Source organism: Erythrolamprus reginae, chromosome 5 (genome assembly GCF_031021105.1).
Source record: "Erythrolamprus reginae isolate rEryReg1 chromosome 5, rEryReg1.hap1, whole genome shotgun sequence".
Lineage (NCBI taxonomy): Eukaryota > Metazoa > Chordata > Lepidosauria > Squamata > Dipsadidae > Erythrolamprus > Erythrolamprus reginae.
This window is the reverse complement of record NC_091954.1, coordinates 55,845,067-55,868,672: the sequence shown is the minus strand read 5'-3', so window position 1 is coordinate 55,868,672 and position 23,606 is coordinate 55,845,067. Positions and strand designations below refer to the sequence as shown.

Below are 23,606 nucleotides of genomic sequence, written 5' to 3'. Positions count from 1 at the left end.
GTGACCTATGGACATCTATCCTACAAATCAAGCAGGTATACATGTTTTCATTTTTTTAAAAAAACCTCATTTTATTAAGCTCTACCCACTTTTAGTGATTCAGTTCCAAAGGAACCATTCTCCCTCATTTCTCTCCCCCTCCCATTGTTTTTGTCATCCATGGCAAGAAAAATGATGGTCCTGCCTTTCACCTTTCACACTCAAAGCAGAGCGTGATGTAGAGCACACACTGCATGCTTGCCTCTACCAAGAAGAATGAAAATAATATTCAACTGAATCCAAGTTGCATGCGGAGAAGCAGTTCACTTTTGTGGTACACTATGTATGTGTACGTGTAATAAACAATTGCATCATTGGGATGATGCTTTGCCTGCAATATTGCACATGTGACTGTGATGTAGACAAAGCACTTCTATGAACGGCAGTGTTGTGCTAAAGTGGATGTTCCACATAATTTGTAGGTCAAAAACCAATTGCTTCTTTCCCTTGCCCACCATTGGCTGTTACCTATGACTGGCAGTAGAGATGTGGGAGATTACAGAAATCATACAGCTGTCAACAGAAAACCTCACTCTTCTGTGAATTGGGTCTTTTGGATAGTAGGAGAACTAGTGTCCCAAAATCTACATTTCCTCCTACCTTTCATACATTAACAAGAGAAGTAGAGAGAACGGCTTCTTGTTGGTTAAGGATTTTGTGCTCAATGGCAAATTAATTGCTTCAGGTGACCTATAGAACCAGGCAATCCTCACCTGAGACTATTCTGCAAAACTTTACTGCAGATTGATATTAAAACATGGCTTTGCTGGCAGAAGTAAAAAAAAATGCTTATTCAGAAAGAAGCATCAGGTAGAACCTGCCTTCTAGGTAGCTGGAGATGAACTGAGGATGTTCATGTTCACAACGTGGGCACTATAAGAATTATCTACTCATTTGAAGTGCTTGGATGAATAGGAAAGTGTCTTTTTTCTTCTTTTTTCTTTTTGACAGTTTATAAAATTCAATTTGCATACAGTCTGGAAGTGTGAAAAAAATGTGCTGCTCTGAAGAATCTTTGGAAAAATATTTTTCAGTTCAGTTGTTTCTTTATTTGAAAAATTACTGATAATCCTTTAGTTCAGGACATTAGGATTTATGTTACTCTAATGAATTTGATTTGCAATAGATTGCTTGAAGTATTGCTTGCACAGCATGTAATGTGTTTAAAAATATTGTGTTAAGCTCATTGGCTGCTACCTTAAGCAGCTTTTACAAATTTATAGTTAATAGATTTCTCAATGATTTATAACTAAGTCTGAAAATTGCTCTGACAAATATCATACAATATGAAGGAACTCAAAATACCATCTTCTGAGTTTTGGGGATGATTCATAATTATAAATATAAAGCATCTGAGGAATTAAAGTTAACTCTTTCTGAACTCTCTTGTAATTTCTTAGAAACACCAGAGAAGGTATTTGCCATAGTTCCCTTCTAAGGTGTTTTACAAATTTCCTAATGTTTATAAGGATTTATAAGTCTCTCACCTTAACAAAGTGTGATCTTTTAAACTTTTTTCAGTTCAGAAAGGCTACTGCGATTGCTACTAGTTAGATTACAATTATAGTTTTTTTTAACTTTTTACTTTGCAATAATAAATAATTATATAACTATTAGTTTATTTAAAATCACAAGCTACCAATACGAGGAGTTTATCATACTATTACATATACAGCATTCTTTATAAGTGTGAATCAGCTTCCAGCATTTTTCTGTATTAATTTTTCTGCATTAATCCATAATTGACTTTTGTTTGTGGTCAGTTTACATAGATAAAAACATTGCTTTGCTGAACTTTTTTGTTTATAGAGCACTGCAGAGATATTTCAAAGTTTCATTTTAACATTATACAATGAAAAGTCTTGTGTTAGTTTTCTCTGATTTAAAATAAAACTACATCATTAATAATCTACACTGTTTCTCAATACAAGTGAACTTTCATAAATTTTGTCTAGCAGATCTCAAAATATAGCTTCTTAAAATAAACTTATTGACTGTAAATTATAATGTATTCTAATTTTGAGATTTAGTATATTTAAATAAACAAAGATCTCAGTCTTTACACGTTTGCATCAAAAACTTTGCTCTGGATAACATTGACCATTATTTTATGGCTCATTTGGAGTAAGAATCGCACATGCTACTACACAAGCCATTTTGTGAGGATGCTGATGACTAATTACTGATTACTACCAACAGTTTTAACAAGTTAACATTCAAGAAAATATAATACAACAATACTGTTTATTCATTGCTATAACTTGTAAATTCAGAAGACTCATATACAATCATCAGAATGATTTAAAAAAAATGTTTTTAGCAAGAGTTGCTTTGGCAACACATGTTTCCAACTTTCAGCTTTGAAACCTTCCCCCAGAACCACCTTCGCACCTTCATACAGTAATTACAAAGCCCACTCAGTATCATACAGAAGAGAGATTAAAGTTCTCTAACCTGAATACTTCTCAATACACACATACACACTATTTCAAAGGATATGGAGAAAAAATAGAAAAAAAATGTGTAGTAGACCAAAAATTGTATTGTAATTCTTATTGTACCTCTCCTGAAACTGGCTGTTGTTTAGATAATGCATAAGTGTAAAACTTGCCATGTCACATTGCTGTCACATGATGTTTCATGACATGTTTTTATTCACATAGCTGGGGTGGACTTGGCCTGTGCATGACCCATGCAGCCCAGGCTGCCAGTTTGATACCCTTGAGATAATGCCAAGACTATAGATTTTCATATTTGGCTAAACTGGGAGTTGGCAACCTGCAGCTCTTTGGGATCTCTGCTGTGGCTTCCTGCCATCCTGTTGTGGCAGAGGGATGAAAGAGCCCTCACCCTATTGCAGCAGTGCATGGTTGGAGCCTTAATGTAGGAGTGTAATGCCCCTGCAGTTGCCTTTGCATGGTAACATCATTTTGTCTTTGTTGTAGTATACAATAGAACCCCGACTTACGAGACTAATTGGTTCCGGAAGGAGGCTCGTAAGTCGGAACGCTCGTATGACGAAACATTGTTTCCCATAGGAAACAATGTAAAGTCAATTAATCCGTGCAACAACAAAAAAACCCGCTGCCGCCGAACGCGGAAGTTAGCGTTCGGCTTCAGGAGACAGCTGCCAAGCGGCGCGGGTGTTTTAAAACATCGCAGCCGGCCTGGGGGGCTCGGGGGCTTCCCCCCGAGCCCCCCAGGCCGGCTGCCACGTTTTAAAACACGCACGCTGCTTCGCAGCTGTCTCCTGAAGCCGAACGCTAACTTCCGCGTTCGGCTTCAGGAGACAGCTGCGAAGCGGCACGTGTGTTTTAAAACGTCACAGCCGGCCTGGGGGGTTCGGAGGCTTCCCCCCGAGCCCCCCAGGCCGGCTGCCACGTTTTAAAACACGCGCGCTGCTTGGCAGCTGTCTCCTGAAGCCGAACGCTAACTTCCGCGTTGGGCTTCAGGAGACAGCTGCGAAGCGCGTGTTTTAAAACATGGCAGCCGGCCTGGGGGGCTTGCCAGCACCCCCCCGAGCCCCCCAGGCCGGCTTCAACCTTTTAAAACACGCGGGATACGAGCGCCAAGGAGCTGTCTCCTGAAGCCGAACGCGGAAGTTAGTGTTCGGCTTCAGGAGACAGCTCCTTGGCGCTCGTATCCCGAATGTGAGCTCGGGAGGCGAACAAAAATGTCGCTCCCCTCCCAGCTCTTATCTCGAGTAGCTCGTAAGTAGAGCTGCTCGTATGTCGAGGTTCCACTGTATTTGCTGTTGCTGCCAGGAAAGAGGGCTGGAACGAAGTGAGGCAGTTCTTGCAGAGTGGGGGAAATTCCCCAAGCCTGGCTTCCTTTTCCCTTGTTGGCGGGGCCAAGAAAAAGAAGGGGGCGACATGGGGAAGCGCTCCCCTTCCCCACCAGGCACCAAACAAAACAACCCAGTGGGAGGAAGATAGCCAAACAGAAGGGTCTCGTATTGGTGAGTTGCATGGTGGAGGGGTGTGGCCCAGCTCTCGCAGTTGAACACTGTTCACCGCTTTGAAACGAGCCGCTTTCTGTTGCTTGTGCCTTCCGCAATCTTAGCTATTTCCCCCCAGCAAAAGCTATGTTCTGCTTGCTTTTGTTTCCTGTGTCTTCCCTGGGCAGCAATGGCTGGGGCCACAGTGGTGGTGGGGGGCTGCTCCCTCCCTTAGCAAACTGAGCCTGGATTGTGGGCAAACACCGGAGGGTTTGAAGAGACACTGTGACATCACCCCAAAACACATTTTCTAGCATATGCTCCTGTGTCCCGAAGTAGGATTGAGTGGGAGGAAGGGGAAAGAGTAGGAGGGAAGGAGAAGTCCAGCTGGCTTTGCTTTAGTGTGGCGTGGGGAAGACCCAATATCCCCTCCATGGCCGTACCACTGCTCTTGCAGCGCCTTGCATAGCACAGTGAAAGTATGCTTCCCAATGGGGTAGACTGGATACTCTCCTTCTAGAGTCCATTCCCTGTCCCATTTGCTCCTGGCTGCTCTCTCGTGGCGAAGAGCAGGGCGCATGTCCAGCACCAACAAACCTGGAAATAGCTGCCCACCATTTTCCACCAGTCAGGTAGCAACACTCACTCACTCAGTCACTCACAGAGAGAGAGAGAGAGAGAGAGAGAGAGAGAGAGAGAGAGAGAGAGAGAGAGAGAGAGAGAGAGAGAGAAAGAGTGAGAAAGAGAGAGAAAGAGAAAGAGAGATTTGGCTGTCGCCAAAAATGCTCACCCACCAGCCAGTCCCCCCCCTCTGTGTGTGTGTGTGTGTGTGTGCGCGCGCGCATGCATCTTTGTGTGTCTTGCTACCACGACTCATATACAGCCATTGCATTGTGACCTCAAATGGCTTCTGAGAAGCAAAGTCAGTTGGAAAGCTGGCAGGGAAAGTCACAAGTTATGATCATGTGATGCCTCATTTAATGACCTACACTACTTAAAAATGAAGTTTTCAGTTGTGGTCATAAATCAAGAAATACTAGTGTTGTTTATTTGTTGAAGATAAAATTCATGCATATTCTTGCTACTCATTCATATTGTAATTTCTTTTTTATTGTTTTGAATGTGAACCTGGCTATTGTGAAAAACCTCATTGCCTCTTTCTCTCTACCTTTCATTTTTCTTTTGAAAAGGTTCTTTTTTTCTTTACCATTGCCATCTGTTTTCAGTTTCCATCTTTTTTCTGCACCCCCTGCTATTATCTTTGCAGCAGAATTGTTGTGACATATTGAATGAATAGGGAACTATTTTATAAATGTGCTCATCTTTAGCATGCCAGAAGACCCTTTGCGTCTTAATTTAAATGCATTTAACGCATTTTAATACATTTAAAATGTATTAAATTCTGGGAATTTGGTACTTAATTCCCAAAGTTAAAGTTAGAAGTATTGAGATAATGTTGTTGCTATGGTATCCAGAGAAAGCAAAATGGCTTTTTCCATTAGGAGATACAAGCTATCTTGTCTAAGGTTCTTTCAGTATTGAAAGAACAAATGTAATATGTTCAGATAATATAGTAATTGTAAAGCCACTGGCAAAGGATAACTTAAATCTATGCTATGCCATGCAATGAAAACAAAGGAATTTCTCTGCATGTTGCTCATGTCTATTTCATCTGAACACCTTCCATAATCTTGCTGAGAATTTAGTCAAATTGAACCTTTTATGCACATCGTAATCTTCACACTTATTTTTCATTCTTTAGTGTGGAAAGTTGTGTGCAAACAATAGATTTAAACGTTGTGGTTTATTTTTATTTGCCACCTTTCTCTATTAGCTTAAGGAGAGGTATACTGTTAAGTTAATGCTACTTTGGTGTAAGAGATTGTTGCTTGAATTGTTTGCAGAAGCATACAGTCAGATTGTTCTTAGTAGACACCGTTCAAAAAACTGGGTTTTTGTAGAAGCTGTAAACAGCCATTCCCCTTAGGTTACTGTGTATAGTTGGTGCTTTCTGCAGAACATCAGTTTTGATTGAATGGAAACTGCAAAGATTTTTAGAATCTATTAAAAGCTAAAATTATAACTTAAGTGGGACCGAGTTCAGTACATGGAAGTAGTGAAGAAGTACAGAAAAAATAAACCACTGAGACAAGTTTACAAGAAATTCAGAAAGTATTATTTATTGAAGATAATAGAAAAAAATGCTGCAAATTCACTTCTCTGAAAAGAAATAGTTTAAACCCTCTTTTCATTTCCTTCTCACACTTTATAATGGCCTCTTCTGTCAGCTGGCCTGTGTTCATGTGCTTTTCATTTCCATAACTATTACATTTTAAAATTGATTTTGTCAGACATATCTTTCACAATGTGGAGCTCTGAGGAATAGATTCACCTGATGCAATTTCCTTTCTTATATTCCTTTTTTTCACATAACCATAGAAAATAAAATAGGAAGAACTGTTGGAGATCATCTAGTCCAATCTGCTGCCTTAGGCAGGAATCTTAATGTCTCGGTACTCCCAAGTGATGGTTATTCAGCCTTAGTGTTCTAGCCTTGCCCTAGGCAGAAAACCAGCTGAGTGACCTTGGGCCATTCCCGCTCTCCCAGCCCTTGAAAGACTCAGACAATGGCATACCACTTCTCAACTGTCCAGCAATTCCAGGAGTGATGATGACTTAAAGACGCAGGTTTGCAATTTTAGAAAGATAGCCAGGTTTTTATAGGTATAGCAAGATAGCATAGCTAAATCCTGTCCTTTAGGTTCTAGAGCTAGTGATTAAAGGCCAGTGCTGTCCCCCCCTGGAAGTAAGGCAGAAGGCCACATATTTTTCACATTGTATGAAAGTGATCCCAGTCTAGTCTTCAGAGTCAGTTATCAGAACTTCCTGGAGAACATGTCAAAACAAGGTCAATCTGAACATAGCTATGAAGAAATAACTGATTTTGATGCTTCTTTGAAATTGTTTCTACTTTCACATGTTGTACTTCTGCTTTGCAATTAAATGCATTTCTGCTTTTCACAAGTTGCACTTCTACTTTGCAATTAAATGTCAAGCTAATAAATTACATTGAAGCTATGAGGTGCAAATGAAGTCTATGTATGTTGTTATTATTATTATTATTATTATTTTATTATTTATTAGATATGTATGCCGCCCCTCTCTGAAGACTCGGGGCGGCTCACAACAGTAATAAAAACAATACAGTAGTGGAACAAATCTAATATTAAAAAACATATAAAACCCTATCAATATTTAAAAAACCAAACAGCACATTCATACCAAACATAAAACAAAGTATAAAAAAGCCTGGGGGAAAGGTTTCTTAACTCCCCCATGCCTGGCGGTATAAGTGAGTCTTAAGTAGTTTACGAAAGACAAGGAGGGTGGGGGCAGTTCTAATCTCCGGGGGGAGTTGGTTCCAGAGAGCCGGGGCTGCCACAGAGAAGGCTCTTTCCCTGGGCCCCGCCAAACGACATTGTTTAGTCGACGGGGCCCGGAGAAGGCCAACTCTGTGGGACCTTATCGGTTGCTGGGATTCATGCGGTAGCAGGCGGTTCCGGAGGTACTCTGGTCCAATGCCATGTAGGGCTTTAAAGGTCATGACTGACACTTTGAATTGTGACTGGAAACCGATCGGCAGCCAATGCAAGCCACAGAGTGTTGAAGAAACGTGGGCGAATATTGGAAGGCCCACAATGCGTTCTGCATGATCTGAAGTTTCCGAACACTTTTCAAAGGTAGCCCCATGTAGAGAGCGTTGCAGTAATTGAACCTCGAGGTGATGAGGGCATGAGCGACTGTGAGCAATGACTCCCTGTCCAAATAGGGCCGCAACTGGTGCACCAGGTGAACCTGGGCAAACGCCCTCCTCGCCACAGCCGAAAGATGATGTTCCAATGTCAGCTCTGGATCGAGGAGGACGCCAAGTTGCGAACTGTCTCTGAGGGAGTCAGTAGTTCCCCCCGCAGGGTAATGGACGGACAGATGGAATTGTCCTTGGGAGGCAACCCACAGCCACTCCGTCTTGTCTGGGTTGAGTTTGAGTTTGTTGACACCCATCCAGGCCCCAACAGCCTCCAGGCACCGGCACATCACTTCCACTGCTTCGTTGACTGGACATGGGGTGGAGATGTATAACTGTTATGTTAATTTTTGGTTCAACATATTGTGAGAAACTATAACTTTGAGTTTATAGATTAATCCTGCATCAATATATAAGAATTGCCTTATTTTCTGTGCTTTTGAATCAGGTTTTGATTCCTGGCAACTGCCTGGGTAAGTGCCTAAAGGAGTATTGGATTCGGTTTGCTTCCTAGTGCTGAGAGTGATTGACTGATCCAAAGTCACCCAGTTGGCTTTGTGCTTAAGGTGGGACTAGAACCAATAATGGAATGTGCTTAACTCATCTGATAAGGTTTAATGATATTAAACTTGTTATTGTTTTTGTAAACTAAATGCAAAAGTAAACGTTCTAATATCCTTGTAGTTTTGCCTTGCATAAGTCAGAACTTGTCAGAATATATTTATATATATCTGTCAAATACTGCAAAATGGGGAAATCAGCCAAAAAGAATTCCTGTAAACCTGTATATTTTCTTCTGGCTGTAATTAAATATCTGACAATCTTACAACTATATGTAGCTAGTCACAAATAAATGCCATTGAAATCAGGGAGGTTATTTATATATGAGAGTGATTTATAATCTATTTTTTTTATTATTAGCTAATAACCTCTTTGATTCTACTTGGAGCTTGGAAAGGAAATTATGTTTAGCTTTGCAAGTTTAATCGGATGAACAGAAGTATTATAATAGATTCATATTTAATGAAATACAAAGTAGGTTTAGGATGTATTATTACCATTTTCTGTACTGATGTTGCAAATGATTTTACTTGGATGTTTCTGCAGCTAATTCATCCTGGAAAGACAACTTTCTGTTTAGAAAGTAGAGTCATGGGATATAGACTGTGACTTTATAGATAGACTTAAAACGATAAACCTGATGGAGTAAATATGTATAATGTAGGTGATCAGTGCTGAAACATTGCTCATTCAAAGTATGTTTGCAACATAACCTATATATTCCTAGCTCATATTAAATGTACAAATGATATTATATATTTTATAGATACTTATTATTGTATCTGTATTGTTTCTGTAATGAAATATCAATGACAAACATAAATAATCCATAAATTGTATTATAATAAATGGAGGGAGAGAGGGGGGAGAGAGAGTGAATATGATTTTTTGTCTGTCTCGGGTGGAGGGCAAGATTCACTTCTAAAAAGTCTGGTCTGTAAGTCATTTTTAAATTCCCACTGGTTTTAGTTTCCTACTACTACTTTTTAAAATAGGTGACTAACCAATGAAGTGCTATTGAGAAATTGTAATGAATGAGCTGATTTTAGTTGCAGAAGGCAGTTCGGCTGGTATTTTGAAGTAGGATGGTTTGAGAGAGTGATTAGCCCAAAAGCAACATCTTAATTGCTATACAGTAGAACCTCGACATACGAACTGCTATATATACGAGCATTTCGAGATGCGAGCTAGGAGGGGAGAGATATTTTGATTCTACTTACGAGCCCAAATTCGGGGTATGAGTGTTCCTTCCGCCGCCGCCAGGCTCCGCCCGGCTGTCATTTTGTAGAGAAGCAAGAAGCGGATGAAGAGCTGGATGATGGCGGCGGCGGAGGAAGGCAAATGCGGCTTGGAAGCTGGGAGGGGGGCGGAATATGGGAGGAGGGAGGCAGCCTCCACGCTTTCCTTTCGGAGGAAGAGCTAAGTGGCCAAAGACGTTCCGCCCCCCTCCCAGCTTCCAAGCCGCATTCGCCTTCCTCCGCCGCCGCCAGCCGGAGCGAGCTGCTGGGCTGCACGTGGCGGGAGAAGCCCGGACAACGCCGGAGCGCTGGGCAGCACTACCGCCGCCGCCGCCGCGGCGGGGAGAGGCGGGCATGTGGGCTGGCGGCATTGGGCTTGGTGGAAAGTCCGGGGGCAGCTCCAGCGACTCCCCTCCCGTGGCTGCTGTTGAGGCGGCAGCGGCGTCCGCCTCCGGTGCGCGGCTCTCTCTCCATTCTTCTCTTTCCCCCTCTCGGGTTCCGAATGCGGCGGCGGAAAGAGGAAACGAGGCGCAAGGCAGCGCGTCTGCAGGAACGGGTGGTGGGGCGCCGTTGTTGTCCTCACGGCGCAAAGCCACACAGTCCCGGATCACTTGCTTCCCCGGCCAGCAAGCCGGCTGCCTGGGAAAGCAGCGCATTTGAAAAATGCTTTCCCAGGCAGCCGGCTTGCTGGCCGGGGAAGCAAGTGATCCGGGACTGTGTGGCTTTGCGCCGTGAGGACAACAACGGCGCCCCACCACCCGTTCCTGCAGACGCGCTGCCTTGCGCCTCGTTTCCTCTTTCCGCCACCGCATTCGGAGCCCGAGAGGGGGAAAGAGAAGAATGGAGAGAGAGCCGCGCGCCGGAGGCGGACGCCGCTGCCGCCTCAACAGCAGCCACAGGAGGGGACTTGCTGGAGCTGACCCCAGACTTTCCACCAAGCCCAATGCCGCCAGCCCACATGCCCGCCTCTCCCCGTGGCGGCGGCGGCGGCGGTAGTGCTGCCCATTTTTTTGAGGGGAAAAGACGTCGGCTGAGGGGTGCCCGGTGCTTCCCGGCGAGGAGGAGGAGGAGCTGGGCTCCGGAGGGGCGCACGGGGAAGGGCTTGAGCTGCCGCCTTCTCCTTTCCTGCTGCGTCAGTGGCTTCCCTCGCAAAAGGCTGCGCCCGGTGCCGGCTGTTTGCCCCGCGGCTCTCTCGCCTCAGCGAGGGATAAGCAGCACGCGAGGCTGCGGCGAGAAACAACAGCAGCAGGAAAGGAGAAGGCGGCGGCTCAAGCCCTTCCCCGTGCGCCCCTCCGGAGCCCAGCTCCTCCTCCTCCTCGCCGGGAAGCACCGGGCACCCCTCAGCCGACGTCTTTTCCCCTCAAAAAAATGAGGCTTTCCGCCTTACGCCCTGCCTGATCCCACACTTTCCACCCGCAAAGATCAGCCTAGAGGCTTCGCCCTTCCCGCCCGCTCCCCCGGGAAAGAAAAAGCAGCCTGGCTCCCTTTTCCCTTGCCCTTACCTTCACAGCTCAGGCAGCGCTGGACTCCCCGCAGCCCCCGCAGCCGCTACCGCCGCCTCCGCCCTCGGGCTTGCACGCATTAATCGCTTTTCCATTGTTTCCTATGGGAAACAATGTTTCGTCATACGAGCTTTTCGACGTACGAGCCTCCTTCCGGCACCAATTAATCTCGTAAGTCGGGGTTCTACTGTATTACATTTATGTTCCAGAAACCCATTAGCAATCAATGTAGAATATGCAACACAAGAATAATGTGTTTCTGGAGGTAATGTCTTAAATAAGAGGGGCGGAGTCTGCGGAGAGGGGTGGCATACGAATCCAATAAATAAATAAGAGGGCCATTGTATTTTGTAGTATCTCTTTGTATAGCACCTTACAGTAGTCCAAATTAATAGTGATAAGAGTGTTGTCAGTTACCACTGTATAGTCCTTATGGTTCAGAAGTCTGCAAATGATGCAGTCTTCAGAAGACAATCTATTCTGTTTATTTCTATCTCTGTCTCTTTACTGTAAATTGGATTGATAGTAAAAGGTCCCTGATGGTTTCCAAGCTCTGAAGATTTTGAAAACAAAAGTTGAAAAGAAGTTCATTCTACTTTTTTAAATTTTCAAGGGTTTTATAATAAATATTTTTGCAGGTCATTTTATGTTTTTTGCATCTTTATTTTGTCTCTGGACATTTTATGAATTTTGCTTATTGATGAAAAGTAAGTTTTTTTCTGTAGAATCTTGCAGTATCCTGATTTTAAGACTAGATAGACTTTTTGGTATAAAATAAATTTGATTGTAAGTTCCCTCCTTACATTGGATGGTATCAATACCTTATTATCATTCTGCAAGCAAGTTTAGCACACTTGTATGCAGCTGAATGCATGCAAATATGTATGCAAATATTAATGAGTGAGGAAAGATAAGATATATTAATTCAGTTCAAACACAATTTTATATAAATTTCTTATTTTAAACTTCATTCAAATGGTAATATGGTAACATTTTTGTATGTACTTTGCAAGGAAATGTTGCTTTAAAAACTAACTTTTTTTGTAGGTTAACTGAATCTTCTGGATATTTAACAGATGGGCCGATAAATTATAAATACAAAACTAAATGTACATGGTTAATTGAAGGATAGTAAGTATATTTTTGATTAATATTGATTCTACATTGTAACTTTTAAGAGATACCTGACAAAATGTTAAATTAAAAAATGGTTGAGTTTTCTATAACTTGGCTGCAAAATTTTTATTATGATGATTATTTTCTGAAGAACTCTTGATGTACCAGTAATATTTCAGGCGGGAAAATGAGAAATCTACTTTTGAGAATTAAATACAAAATACAGACAAAGAATATGTGACTAATTCTACTTTCATAGTAGACTTGCAGTATGGCATTGTAGTTTTTGATGGTCATATCTACTCACTACTTGTGAGCTTAACTGGCTGCACAAATGGATCTACAGAGTTACCTGTCATGAAAAATATTAAGCAATTCCTGATACTGTGAATTATTAGTTTGTCATAGCTGCTGTTGCATAATATAAGCTCTCTTTGGTCTGATAATAGCCTGATACTGATGTATAAATTTGCACATATTTTTGGTTTTCATAGTATAGCACTTCCAAATAACAGATACTGATTTTTTTGCTGATCAGGTAAAGATTTTGAAATCAACATTCTTACAAATGAAAATAGTTTGAATGGCTGGAATATTCCTTTTTGATAAGTTTCAAGCCACATTTCAAAATTCAATTCAATTCAATTCAATTTATTAGATTTGTATGCCACCCCTCTCCGAAGACTCAGGGCGGCTCACAACAGTAATAAAACAATATTATAGCGAAACAAATCTAATATTAAAAGAAGCATATAAAACCCTATCATATTAAAAAGCAAACAGCACATACATACCAAACATAAATATAAAAATATTAAAAAGCCTGGGGGAAAAGGTGTCTCAACTCCCCGATGCCTGGCGGTATAGATGGGTCTTGAGTAATTTACGGAAGACAAGAAGGGTGGGGGCAGTTCTAATCTCTGGGGGGAGTTGATTCCAGAGGGCCGGGGCCGCCACAGAGAAGGCTCTTCCCCTGGGGCCCTCCAAACGACATTGTTTAGTCGATGGGACCCAGAGAAGGCCAACTCTGTGGGACCCGTGCGGTAGCAGGCGGTTCTGAAGGTACTCTGGTCCACTGCCATGTAGAGCTTTAAAGGTCATAACCAACACTTTGAATTGTGACCGGAAACTGATCGGCAGCCAATGCAGGCCACGGAGTGTTGTAGAAACGTGGGCGAATCTGGGAAGCCCCACGATGGCTCTCGCGGCTGCGTTCTGCACGATCTGAAGTTTCCGAACACTTTTCAGAGGTAGCCCCATGTAGAGAGTGTTGCAATAATCGAACCTCGAGGTGATGAGGGCAAGAGCGACTGTGAGCAATGACTCCCTGTCCAAATAGGGCTGCAATTGGTGCACCAGGTGAACCTGGGCAAATGCCCTCCTCGCCACAGCCGAAAGATGATGTTCCAATGTCAGCTGTGGATCGAGGAGGACGCCCAAGTTGCGAACCCTCTCTGAGGGGGTCAATAGTTCCCCCCCCAGGGTGATTGACGGACAGATGGAATTATCCTTGGGAGGCAAGACCCACAACCACTCTGTCTTGTCTGGATTGAGTTTGAGTTTTTTGACACCCATCCAGGCCCCAACAGCCTCCAGGTACCAGCACATCACTTCCACTGCTTCCAGTGAATTGAGCTAAATTGTTTTATATAATAGCCTAATCACATTGTCTAGGTTTAAGCTAAATTAAGCTTAAGCAGATATATTATAATAAAGTATAATTTGCTGCACACGGTGAAGAAAAGAGTAAGGTAAGGAGAGACCATGTAGATAAAGAGCGTTTTTTCCAGGCAGATATTCCTATGTCTGAACTAGAAACTAGTTTTAGTACCACAGGTTCATTTGCAATGAAATACATGTCTAAATTTATGTAATAATTGCATCCACACATATTACAATTTTTAAAAACGTGTAATCACAAAATTGACACGTCTTGCCTTTACTACTGTACTGATATGCTTATATGTACATTACATTATAAAAAGTTCTATTTTTAAGTGCTGTTTCTTGCTTTTCTGTTCTAGCCCTAATTCAGTTTTAAGATTAAGATTTAATCATTTTGCAACAGAATGTAGTTGGGATCATATGTATGTTTATGATGGAGATTCAATATATGCACCTATAATAGCTGTATTTAGGTGAGTATTTCAGCTTAATATCTTTTATTACACTGTTATAAAATGTGCATTAAATAAAAGTTTTAGACTGGATTTTAGTAAGTAGTTCTCTCTCTATTGCCTTTTGAAAGATCCTTCTTTTAACCATTTCAGCATGCTATACTTTGAGCCATGTTTAGCAAACCCATCATTTAAAAAATTTTACTCTGATTTTCTAAGGGGAAGGGAGAGGGAGGGAGAGAGAGAGAGAGAAAGAAAGAGGGAGGGAGGAAATTTTTGTCTGTTTAGGATAGAGAGCAAACTCTTTTTTTCATGTAAAAATGAAAACAATAAGGTTTATTTACTTGTTAACATTAAAAATGGGTAGATGAACAGGTTTACTGGTTAAAGACCCTTCAGAATGAGATAGAGCAGTAGGAAAGAAATTGCTACAGAGAACAAAAATGTAGCTAGAGAAAAGGGAATTCCTTTCACAGTGTGCAATTGGAATGGAAATGAAGTATTGCAGGTGAATCAGACAGTGCTTCCAGTGCTGATATTGCAGAAAAATTAGAAAATATCCATTTGGATTTGTAGCAAGAAAAGAATGTGGTTGTTGATTGTTTCATGGACCAGATACAGGTGGAGAAAAATATGGGATGTCCCTATTGAAAAAGGTTTAATGGCAGCTTAGTTTTATACATCACATTTCTGTGCAAGAGTTATGTCTACATTGTAAACCTGAATCTTTAAAATAATACATATGTTTAAAAGTTGCTTCTGTGAACTGATTTGAATTTTTAATTTTTTAAAAACTGAAATATTGCCCTCATAATTTTGACTGCATTATTTTTATGGCAATCATTTCTATAAATAATTTTTAGAGTTCTCTTATTTTAAACTGCATTGAATAGAAATCAGACTTTTTTTAAAAAAAAAATCAAAATCATTTAGAAATGCTGACTAATTCAGTATGCAAATATATATACGTATCTCCCTGTGTTTCGATTTGCACATTACAATGGTGTGCAATTTTGCAATGCTTCCAAATTATGCTAAGAACTCATGTGATTTGTTCAAATCCCCAGCTTTTTGTTGTTTATTAATAATACACATCTCTATGTTTAAAATTATGCAGTGGTCTTATAGTTCCAGAAGTGCATGGAAATGAAACTGTACCTGAAGTAGTAACTACATCTGGCTATGCACTGCTACACTTTTTTAGTGATGCTGCTTATAATCTAACAGGATTTAATATTTTTTACTCGTAAGTATTTCTTATCAATTATGTTTCTGTTAATTAATTAACAATGTATTTCTTATAGTAAGTAAGACCTGGAGGTTAAAACATTTGAAGTAAGCTTTTGAAAACTCAATTTTTAGAAACTGTATGTAACACACAGCTTGAAAAAGGTTAATGAAGAGGAATTCCATCAATAATAGTTTTTTAAAGCAGTGGTCCCCAGCCTTGGCTGCTTGGCAGACTGGCTGCAGGAAGAGAGGAGAAGGCAACTGACTGCATGAGCCACTAAGGTTGGACACCACTGCTTTAAATAACTATTAACTATTGATGGAATTTCTTGACAAGTGAAGCTGCATGCATGCATGTGGGTTGTCCAAATTCCAAATAGCCTGTAGATTAGGGACACCTACTTTAAAAGATACTTAATAATTACCGTAACAGTCCTGGAAGCCATCTTTTACCTTTTTGTATTCGGGCTTGTCAAATTTTCTACTGCAGGAAAATAGGAGGGGGGATTATATGGAGTAGGTGATATGTAGCAGTTTATATAATATTCTTTCCAGAAAGTCAAGGCGTCTGTGTTCTGCAGCTGTGATGAAGTGACTGGAAGGCATCTCCAGTTTTGGATGGTGCCTGATTGGATCGGGTGATAGACATGTGGGTGCTGGGCAGGGACTTGAACTTTTGTTTGGATGGAGAAAACCTGGAAGCATTCAGATTCGAGGTTTCCCAGATGAATCAATATGACATCTCTAATAAAATCGAACTTTGAGGAACCTCAAGCCTCTGTTATTGTGTTGGGGGTGTTACTTTGAACCGTTACATACTGTGTTTAATGTATTTGTAATTGCAGGCAATCCTTGCTTAATGATGGTAGTTGAGATTGGAAATGCCTTTGCTAAATGACCCAAGTGTAAAGCATGATACTTTGTGACTGCACTAACTTACAAACAGCAATTGTGGAAGTTTGGTTTGCTGCATTTAAACAAATATTACATGGTTACTAGCATGACATCACAGCGCCATTTGCAATTTCCTGCCTGTCATGGACTTTGTTAAAAGCTGGCAATGAAATCGCAAGCAGTGATCATTTGACTCTGTGATGTTGTAATTGCAAGCCAACCAAATTGTGATAAATTACCATGGAAATGCTGTAATGTTTGCAACTACAAGGACAGATCAAAAGTTTCTTTGTTCAGCACTGTCATATCTATGAATGGTCACTGAATGATTGCTGAATGAGGACCTGTATTTGTTAGTGTAGGAAATTATACCTCAAAGAAGATAGATTGAAAAAATGTTTTATGAGACAATAATCTCAGCATAGCCTATTTAAGGAAATGTTTAGATTTTGAGTGTGTGTGTGTATATATTGGTCTCTGTCTTTCTATTTTTCTGTTCATACACATACACAGAGACATATATACATAATCATTTGCACATTTGGCAGAGTTGACCTTTCTAAAAGGGGCAACAAATTTATTGGACTTAAAGGCTAAGTTTTTATAGAAACAAAGCATCATAGCATTGACCCATAGAGAACTAAAAATTATATCGTTTACTTCCAGACTACAAAAGTTGTAAAAGCAAACTTCATGTGAAAATGTTCTGATTTCTGATACTTTTTCTTACATATTCATTTCTCTTGGAATATTTAGCTTTTTTTTTTAAACAAAACTGAAAAGTTAGATTCCATTTATTTATATTTCATATTTCTTAACAGTCCATCTTTCTTGGAAATTACATATATTTGGCTTTTAGAATATAAAATGTAATTACTGGACTTTCATAGTTGTGTATGTGATTGATAAACAGAATGCTTCCAAAGGCCAAAATAGTTATCTTTTCTGTTTCATCCCCCCCCCCCCCAATCCATTTTGTCAATATTATATCTTAGAAACCTAGTACAGTGATACCTCGTCTTATGAACTTAATTCGTTCCGGGAGAAGGTTTGTAAGGTGAAAAGTTCGTAAGACGAAACAATGTTTCCCATAGGAAACAATGTAAAATCGATTAATGCGTGCAAGCAAAAAAAGAAAATAGCAAAAACCGTGCTCCGCTGGGTGCTGCCGCCTGGCTGTCACCTTTTGAAACAGCCTGGCACTTCTCTTTTTTTTTTTTTTATAAATTTTTATTGATTTTATAGGTTTACAAAAAACAAACATATAACAGTGCACAGTGCATGTGCCCATCACCAAACAACACACACACCCCGTCACCCCCACCACCCTTATAGGAGGATTCAAAGACTTTTAAGTTATTTGTCTATCTATTGATCCTTGGCTCTATCTTGAACACTTTTTTACTAAAAGAGTGATTGTAATTTATTTTTCGTATTTACATCACAGATTCTACTTAACATATAATCTTTTACCTTGTTCCATCGCACCATCAGCTTCTCTAGTTTATTCTCATCAAAATTATTTAATCTTATTTCCATAATTTCAAAATGTATGTAATCCACCATGTACCAGTACCAATTCTGTAGTGTCCATTTTGTAGAGTCTTTCCATCCTAATACTATCACCGCTTGAGCACTTTCCAATGCTACAGTTTTAATTTCTTTAGATTCTCCTAGTTCCCTATATTTAATTAAGATTGCTGTTTCTTTTGTAATTATCCAATTAATGTTTAACATTTTATTAATTTCATTCTGGACTACCTTCCAGAATTTCTGTATTTCTGTATATTCCCAGATCATATGCATAAAAATTCATTTTTTCTGGCATCCATGCCAGCATTTACCCTTCTCTTTCCCCTGGAAGTATGCAAGTTGTGCAGGTGTATAGTACCACTTATGTAAGATTTTTCTTCTCATCTCTTTAACTGTCGTGTTTTTGATCTTATATATATTTACTATTATTTCTTCCATTTCTCTTTCGTCTATTTGTAAGTCATCCTGCCAACATCTTGTTAAACTTTTAACTACTTCTTCTTGCCTCTGCAATAGCATTCTATATATGTTACTGGCTTGTGCTTTACTTTCATTTATCTTTACCCTTATTATTTTTTCCAAGCTATTTTCTTCTCGTAAGAAGGCTTCTTTATTCTCACTTTTATTTAAATATGTACATATTGCATTAATCTGCAACCATTGCTGTTTACCGATCCACCATTCCAATCTAGTTCTACTAACTCTTCCATCTTTCTCATATAACTGTTCCATTCTCATTACCCCTTTACTATTTAATATTTTAATAATTCTAGTTAAATTAGCCTCATCCCCTATATTCAGTGCATGTAACGTTGATAGCTTGGATATCTTTATTCCACTTGTCCTCTGCCATTTAAGCCATATTTCTAAACATGCTTTAAAAGAATCACTTAGGATACTGATTTCGATTCTACTCCAGCTTTTAAATAATAATTCTTTATTATTTATATTATTAATTTCTCTTTCTAATTCTACCCATTTCTTTTCCCCCCATAACTGTAGCTCAATTAACCTTTCAATTTGAAATGCATTTCTATATAATACTAAGGATGGGCTTCCCCAACCTCCTTCTTTTTCTTGTGCATACTGCCAATGCTTCCTTATTCTAGATTTTTTCTCTCCTTCAATCCAAAAGTTTAGTCTATTATCCCATTCTCTTAATTTTGCCTCAGGAAAACTACCCGGTAAAACTTGAAACAAATACATCATCTTTGGTATTATCATCATCTTAAGGGCCCTTATCTTAGCCATTCTTCCTAAATTTTTACCCTTCCAATTTTTGATCTGCTTCTGGATTTTTTTCCATATTAAGTTATAATTGGCCGTTGTTATTTTTGATGGATTTTTAAATAACCAAATTCCCAAATATTTCATTTTTTTACAACCTAATTTCAATCCTGAGATTTTTTGAATTTCAATTTGCTCTTTGGGGCCAGTATTTAAACATATTATCTCTGATTTTTCTATATTAACCTTAAGCCCAGATTGATCTTTAAATTCCTGAAGTAATATCATTATTTTTTTCATCATTTCAATTGGGGTTTCAGACATTACTATAGCATCATCTGCAAATAAGTTTAATTTCAATTCAAGTTCCCCTATTCCTTATCATTTCTAATTTTATTTGCTAAGGTCTCGATTGCTAATGCAAATAGCATTGGGGATAATGGGCAACCCTGTTTAGTTCCATTTTGAATTTTAATCATTTCTGTTCTATTGCCATTTACTCTAATTTGAGCTACATTATCCTTATATATTGTTTCTATAACTTTACAAAATTTATTTCCCATATTTAAATCTTTACATAGTTGAAATAGGTATTCATGATTAACTTTATCAAAGGCCTTATAAACATCTAATTTTAAAATGCTTAATTTCCTTTTGGTACTGGTAGCATGATGTAGAACATTAATCACGTTTCTTATTGGTTCAAAGATTTTCCTTCCTTTCACAAATCCATATTGATCTTCTCCAATTATTTTTGGTAATATATTCTCCACCCTATTTGCCAATATTTTCATAAATATCTTGTAGTCCTGATTTAACAAGCTAATGGGGCGATAGGAACTAGGGTCCGTTAAATCACGATCTGGTTTTGGGACCGTTATAATTTCTGACATTTTCCACGTCTGTGGAGTTTCAAAAGTTTCCATTACATTGTTAAACAATTTCTCCATATGCGGTAGTAATTCATTCATATACACTTTATAATATTCAGCTGTAAAACCATCTGGACCAGGAGCTTTAGCAGGTTTCAATCCCTTAATAACTCTAGATATCTCCTCACTTGTAATTTTTGCATTTAACATTTGACTGTCCTCTTTCTTTAATTGCTTTTTAACCTCTGAAGTTTGTGAAACAACATACTCTTTTTTATATAATTCCCCATAAAAATCTCTCATTATTTTTTCCATTTCTACAGTATTATGTTTTATTAGTCCATCCTTATCTTTTAAAGCAGAGATAAAAGATTTCTCTTTTCTTTTTTTTAAATAATGTACCATTTGCTTCATAGATTTATTGTTCCAACTTCTAATTCTATGTTTCATAATATCTTCATTTTATTCCAATTTTCCTCATCAAGTAATTGTAATTGCTTTTTCTTAAATGATAATAATAAATTCCATTCTCTGTTTCTTGTAATTTTTAAGGTGTCTTGGATTAATTCTATCTCTTTTAATAAATTATTTCTCTTAACATTCCAGGATTTCCTAATGAAAGCTTCCGTACTAATGCAGTTACCTCACATCACTGCTTTATGTGTATCCCAGACTATTGTTTCTTTAATCTCGCCTGTTGCATTAATACTAAAAAATCCATTGAGTTCCTTTTGTAATTTAGTTCTACTCTCCTCATTTGCAGAGACAATGGGGTTATACCTCCAAATTCTTTGTTTGTTACAAACCTCTATTTCTAACACGGCTAACAAAGGAGCGTGATCTGATAGCCAGATAGCTTTCACTTCTGCTTTCTTCAACTTTACCTTATCTGTTTTATTAATTAACATGTAATCTATACAGCTAAATTTATTATGTCTTGCAGAATAGAAAGTATCTCTTTTAACTACGTTTTGATGAAGGTCCATCATATTAATTTTATTTAAATGTAACTTTTTCTTATCCCCCTTCCCTGTTGTTAATTCCAAATTAAAATCACCTGCTAAAACCACTATACCTTCCGCAAAGTTATCTAATTTCCGTTTTACATTTATTATGAATTGTTTTGCGTTTACGTTAGGGGCATAAATAACCGCTAGAGTTACTAGATTATTTCTTATTTTCCCCTTAATAAATAACATTCTACCATCCTTGTCCCTCTTAATATTGCTTAACTGAAAATCCACTCTTCTGTGAACCAAAATAGCTACCCCTTTTGATTTATTCATTCCTTTCGACTGATAAACTTTTTCCCATTCTATATTTGTTACTAATTTATTTGTTTTTTCCCTTCCCTTATGGGTCTCTGAAAGGAATAAAATATCTGCCTTACAGTCTTTAGCCAGCTTCATGATTCTACATCGCTTTTTCTGTGATGAAAGACCATTTACATTGAGAGATAGAAGGCCTAAATCACCCATTTACATAAACTAAATGCATTTCCTCTTTCAACAAAACAGAGCCTGCCGGAGAATTGTTTATTTTCCCAATGAATCCACACCCTGGTGCCCCTAACCTGACCTCCCTGCAGGGGAAGGCAATGGAAAAAAAACCTTCCGTTACTGAGAGGCACTCTTAGATCTACGTTCCCTCTGAAAGCCCTCCCTTCTCCCCCATTTTACAAGACAATAAAAGATTCCCCCCTCCTTCCCTCCTCTCCCCTTATTAACTAGCATGAACTCCGAACAAGAAGTACAAAAGTATGGGGAAAAAAAGTTAATTAGTTGAAAAACTTAATACCATATTAGCACGACAACTCAGTTCAGTTTATTATTTTTTTCTTCTGTCTGGTGACATGTGGCTCATCTCGCTTCTCCGATTGCAGTGAGGCCAATTCTCTTTGAAGCTCGGCAATTTTCTCCTCTTTGGTTTGTTCTGACTCACGAAACGGTTCTGCTGCATCTGGCCGGTCGATCGATGCCTGGGTCTGCATTGCTTCCTCTGGATTTAATCCCAATTGTAAAAGCAGCTTTCTTCCTTCTTCTAATGACTTTGCCTGAAAAAATTTGGTATCTTTAAACACAATAATGGTGGCTGGATATCTCCAAGAAAATTTGATCCCATTTTCATACAGCTGAGAAGAGACCTCTCTCATCTGATTTCTCATCTTGAGTGTCTCGGCAGATAAATCTTTTAAGACACGTATTGGGAAAGCTTTGTAGCGTAAGTTTAAAATCTGTTTGAGTTCTTTAAAAATCTCTGCAGCTCTTCTTTCTGAAACAAATCTGATAACAATGTCTTTTGAATCACCCTTACGAGGTCCAAAAGCCCAATGCGCTCTTTCAAATTCTTGCAACTGACATGTAACTTTGTTCTCGATAAACCACTGGAGGATTTCTTGAATAAGTTGTTTGCCCCCCCCCAAAATCTTTGGGGAAGCCTCTCAAGCGTATGTTAGCACGACGCTGTCTATCTTCAAGATTTATGATGCGAATTTCCTGGCGAGATTTCCCAGCTTCCAGCTTTCCAATCCTTTGATCTTGGGTTTTAGTTTGTTGTTTCAATTCCGCCATTCCAGCTCCCAGTGCCGATAAATCTTTTTTCATCTCTTGGAGCAATTTGCTCATATCAGCAAAACCTTTAAGCAGCGAGTCCATCTTCTCCTCCAGCTCCACAGCAGACGCCATTTTCCCTTTGTGCTCACTTCTTCCCCCAACCGCATTAAAAAAAGTTGTTTGCTTCAACTTTTAACTCCTTCTGGTAAAGTTTTCCAACAGCTTATTCAGTTCACTCTCCTCTCAATCCACTTTTGGTAAGCTAGAGAGGGTAGTTAAGGGTTAACTTTTATTTTTTCTTCTTCATATGGGAGAGCTCTCCCTCGGTGCGTCTAGTTCAGGCGACGCATGCGTAGATCCCCCCAGCCTGGCACTTCTCGGCGTTCTCCCGAATGCCAAAGTTCAGCAGAAGTTTGGGTTTGGCGTTTGGGTTCGGGAGAATGCCAAGAAGTGCCGCCGCCCGGCTGTCACCTTTGCAGAAGAGCCGTGGAGCTGTCAGCCGGTCGGGAGGCTCAAACAGAGGTGGGGAATCCCAATAAGGGTATTCCCTGGGCGGAGATTTGACGTCACGAAGATGTCCTTCCTGGAGTCCACCTTTCCGTCGGCCAGGAAGGATGTCTCCGTGACGTCAAAGCTCCGCCTATGGAATTCCCTATTGGGATTCCCCACCTCCGTTAGAGCCTCCCGACCGGCTGACCGCTCCGCGGCTCTTCTGCAAAGGTGAACCCAAACACCGAACTTTTGGACAATGCTGAGAAGCCCCCGGCTGTTTTGGAAGGTAACAGCCGAGCAGCGGCGCTTCTCGGCGGCCTCCCAAACCCGAATTTTTGCGGAACCTCCGGGTTCGGCGTTCATGGCGGCAGGTTTGTAAGGCGAAAAAAGTTTGTAAGAAGACGCAAAAATTTTCCGAACCCCGGGTTCGTATCTCAAAAAGTTTGTGTGACGAGGGGTTCGTATCATGAGGTACTACTGTACTAAAAATA

The 23,606-nt window shown here is 39.7% G+C and overlaps 1 protein-coding gene across 5 annotated transcripts in view; it reads left to right on the top strand.

Moving 5' to 3' along the window:
- Positions 1 to 23,606, top strand: part of ATRNL1 (attractin like 1) — a 578,768-nt gene that overhangs the window by 19,282 nt on the left and 535,880 nt on the right. For all 5 annotated transcript variants that reach the window (XM_070752642.1, XM_070752643.1, XM_070752645.1 and 2 more), the window contains exons 2-4: positions 12,130 to 12,213; positions 14,223 to 14,336; positions 15,433 to 15,561. In XM_070752642.1, coding sequence (XP_070608743.1) covers positions 12,130 to 12,213; positions 14,223 to 14,336; positions 15,433 to 15,561 — 327 coding nt within the window. The remainder of the gene's footprint in view (positions 1 to 12,129; positions 12,214 to 14,222; positions 14,337 to 15,432; positions 15,562 to 23,606) is intronic.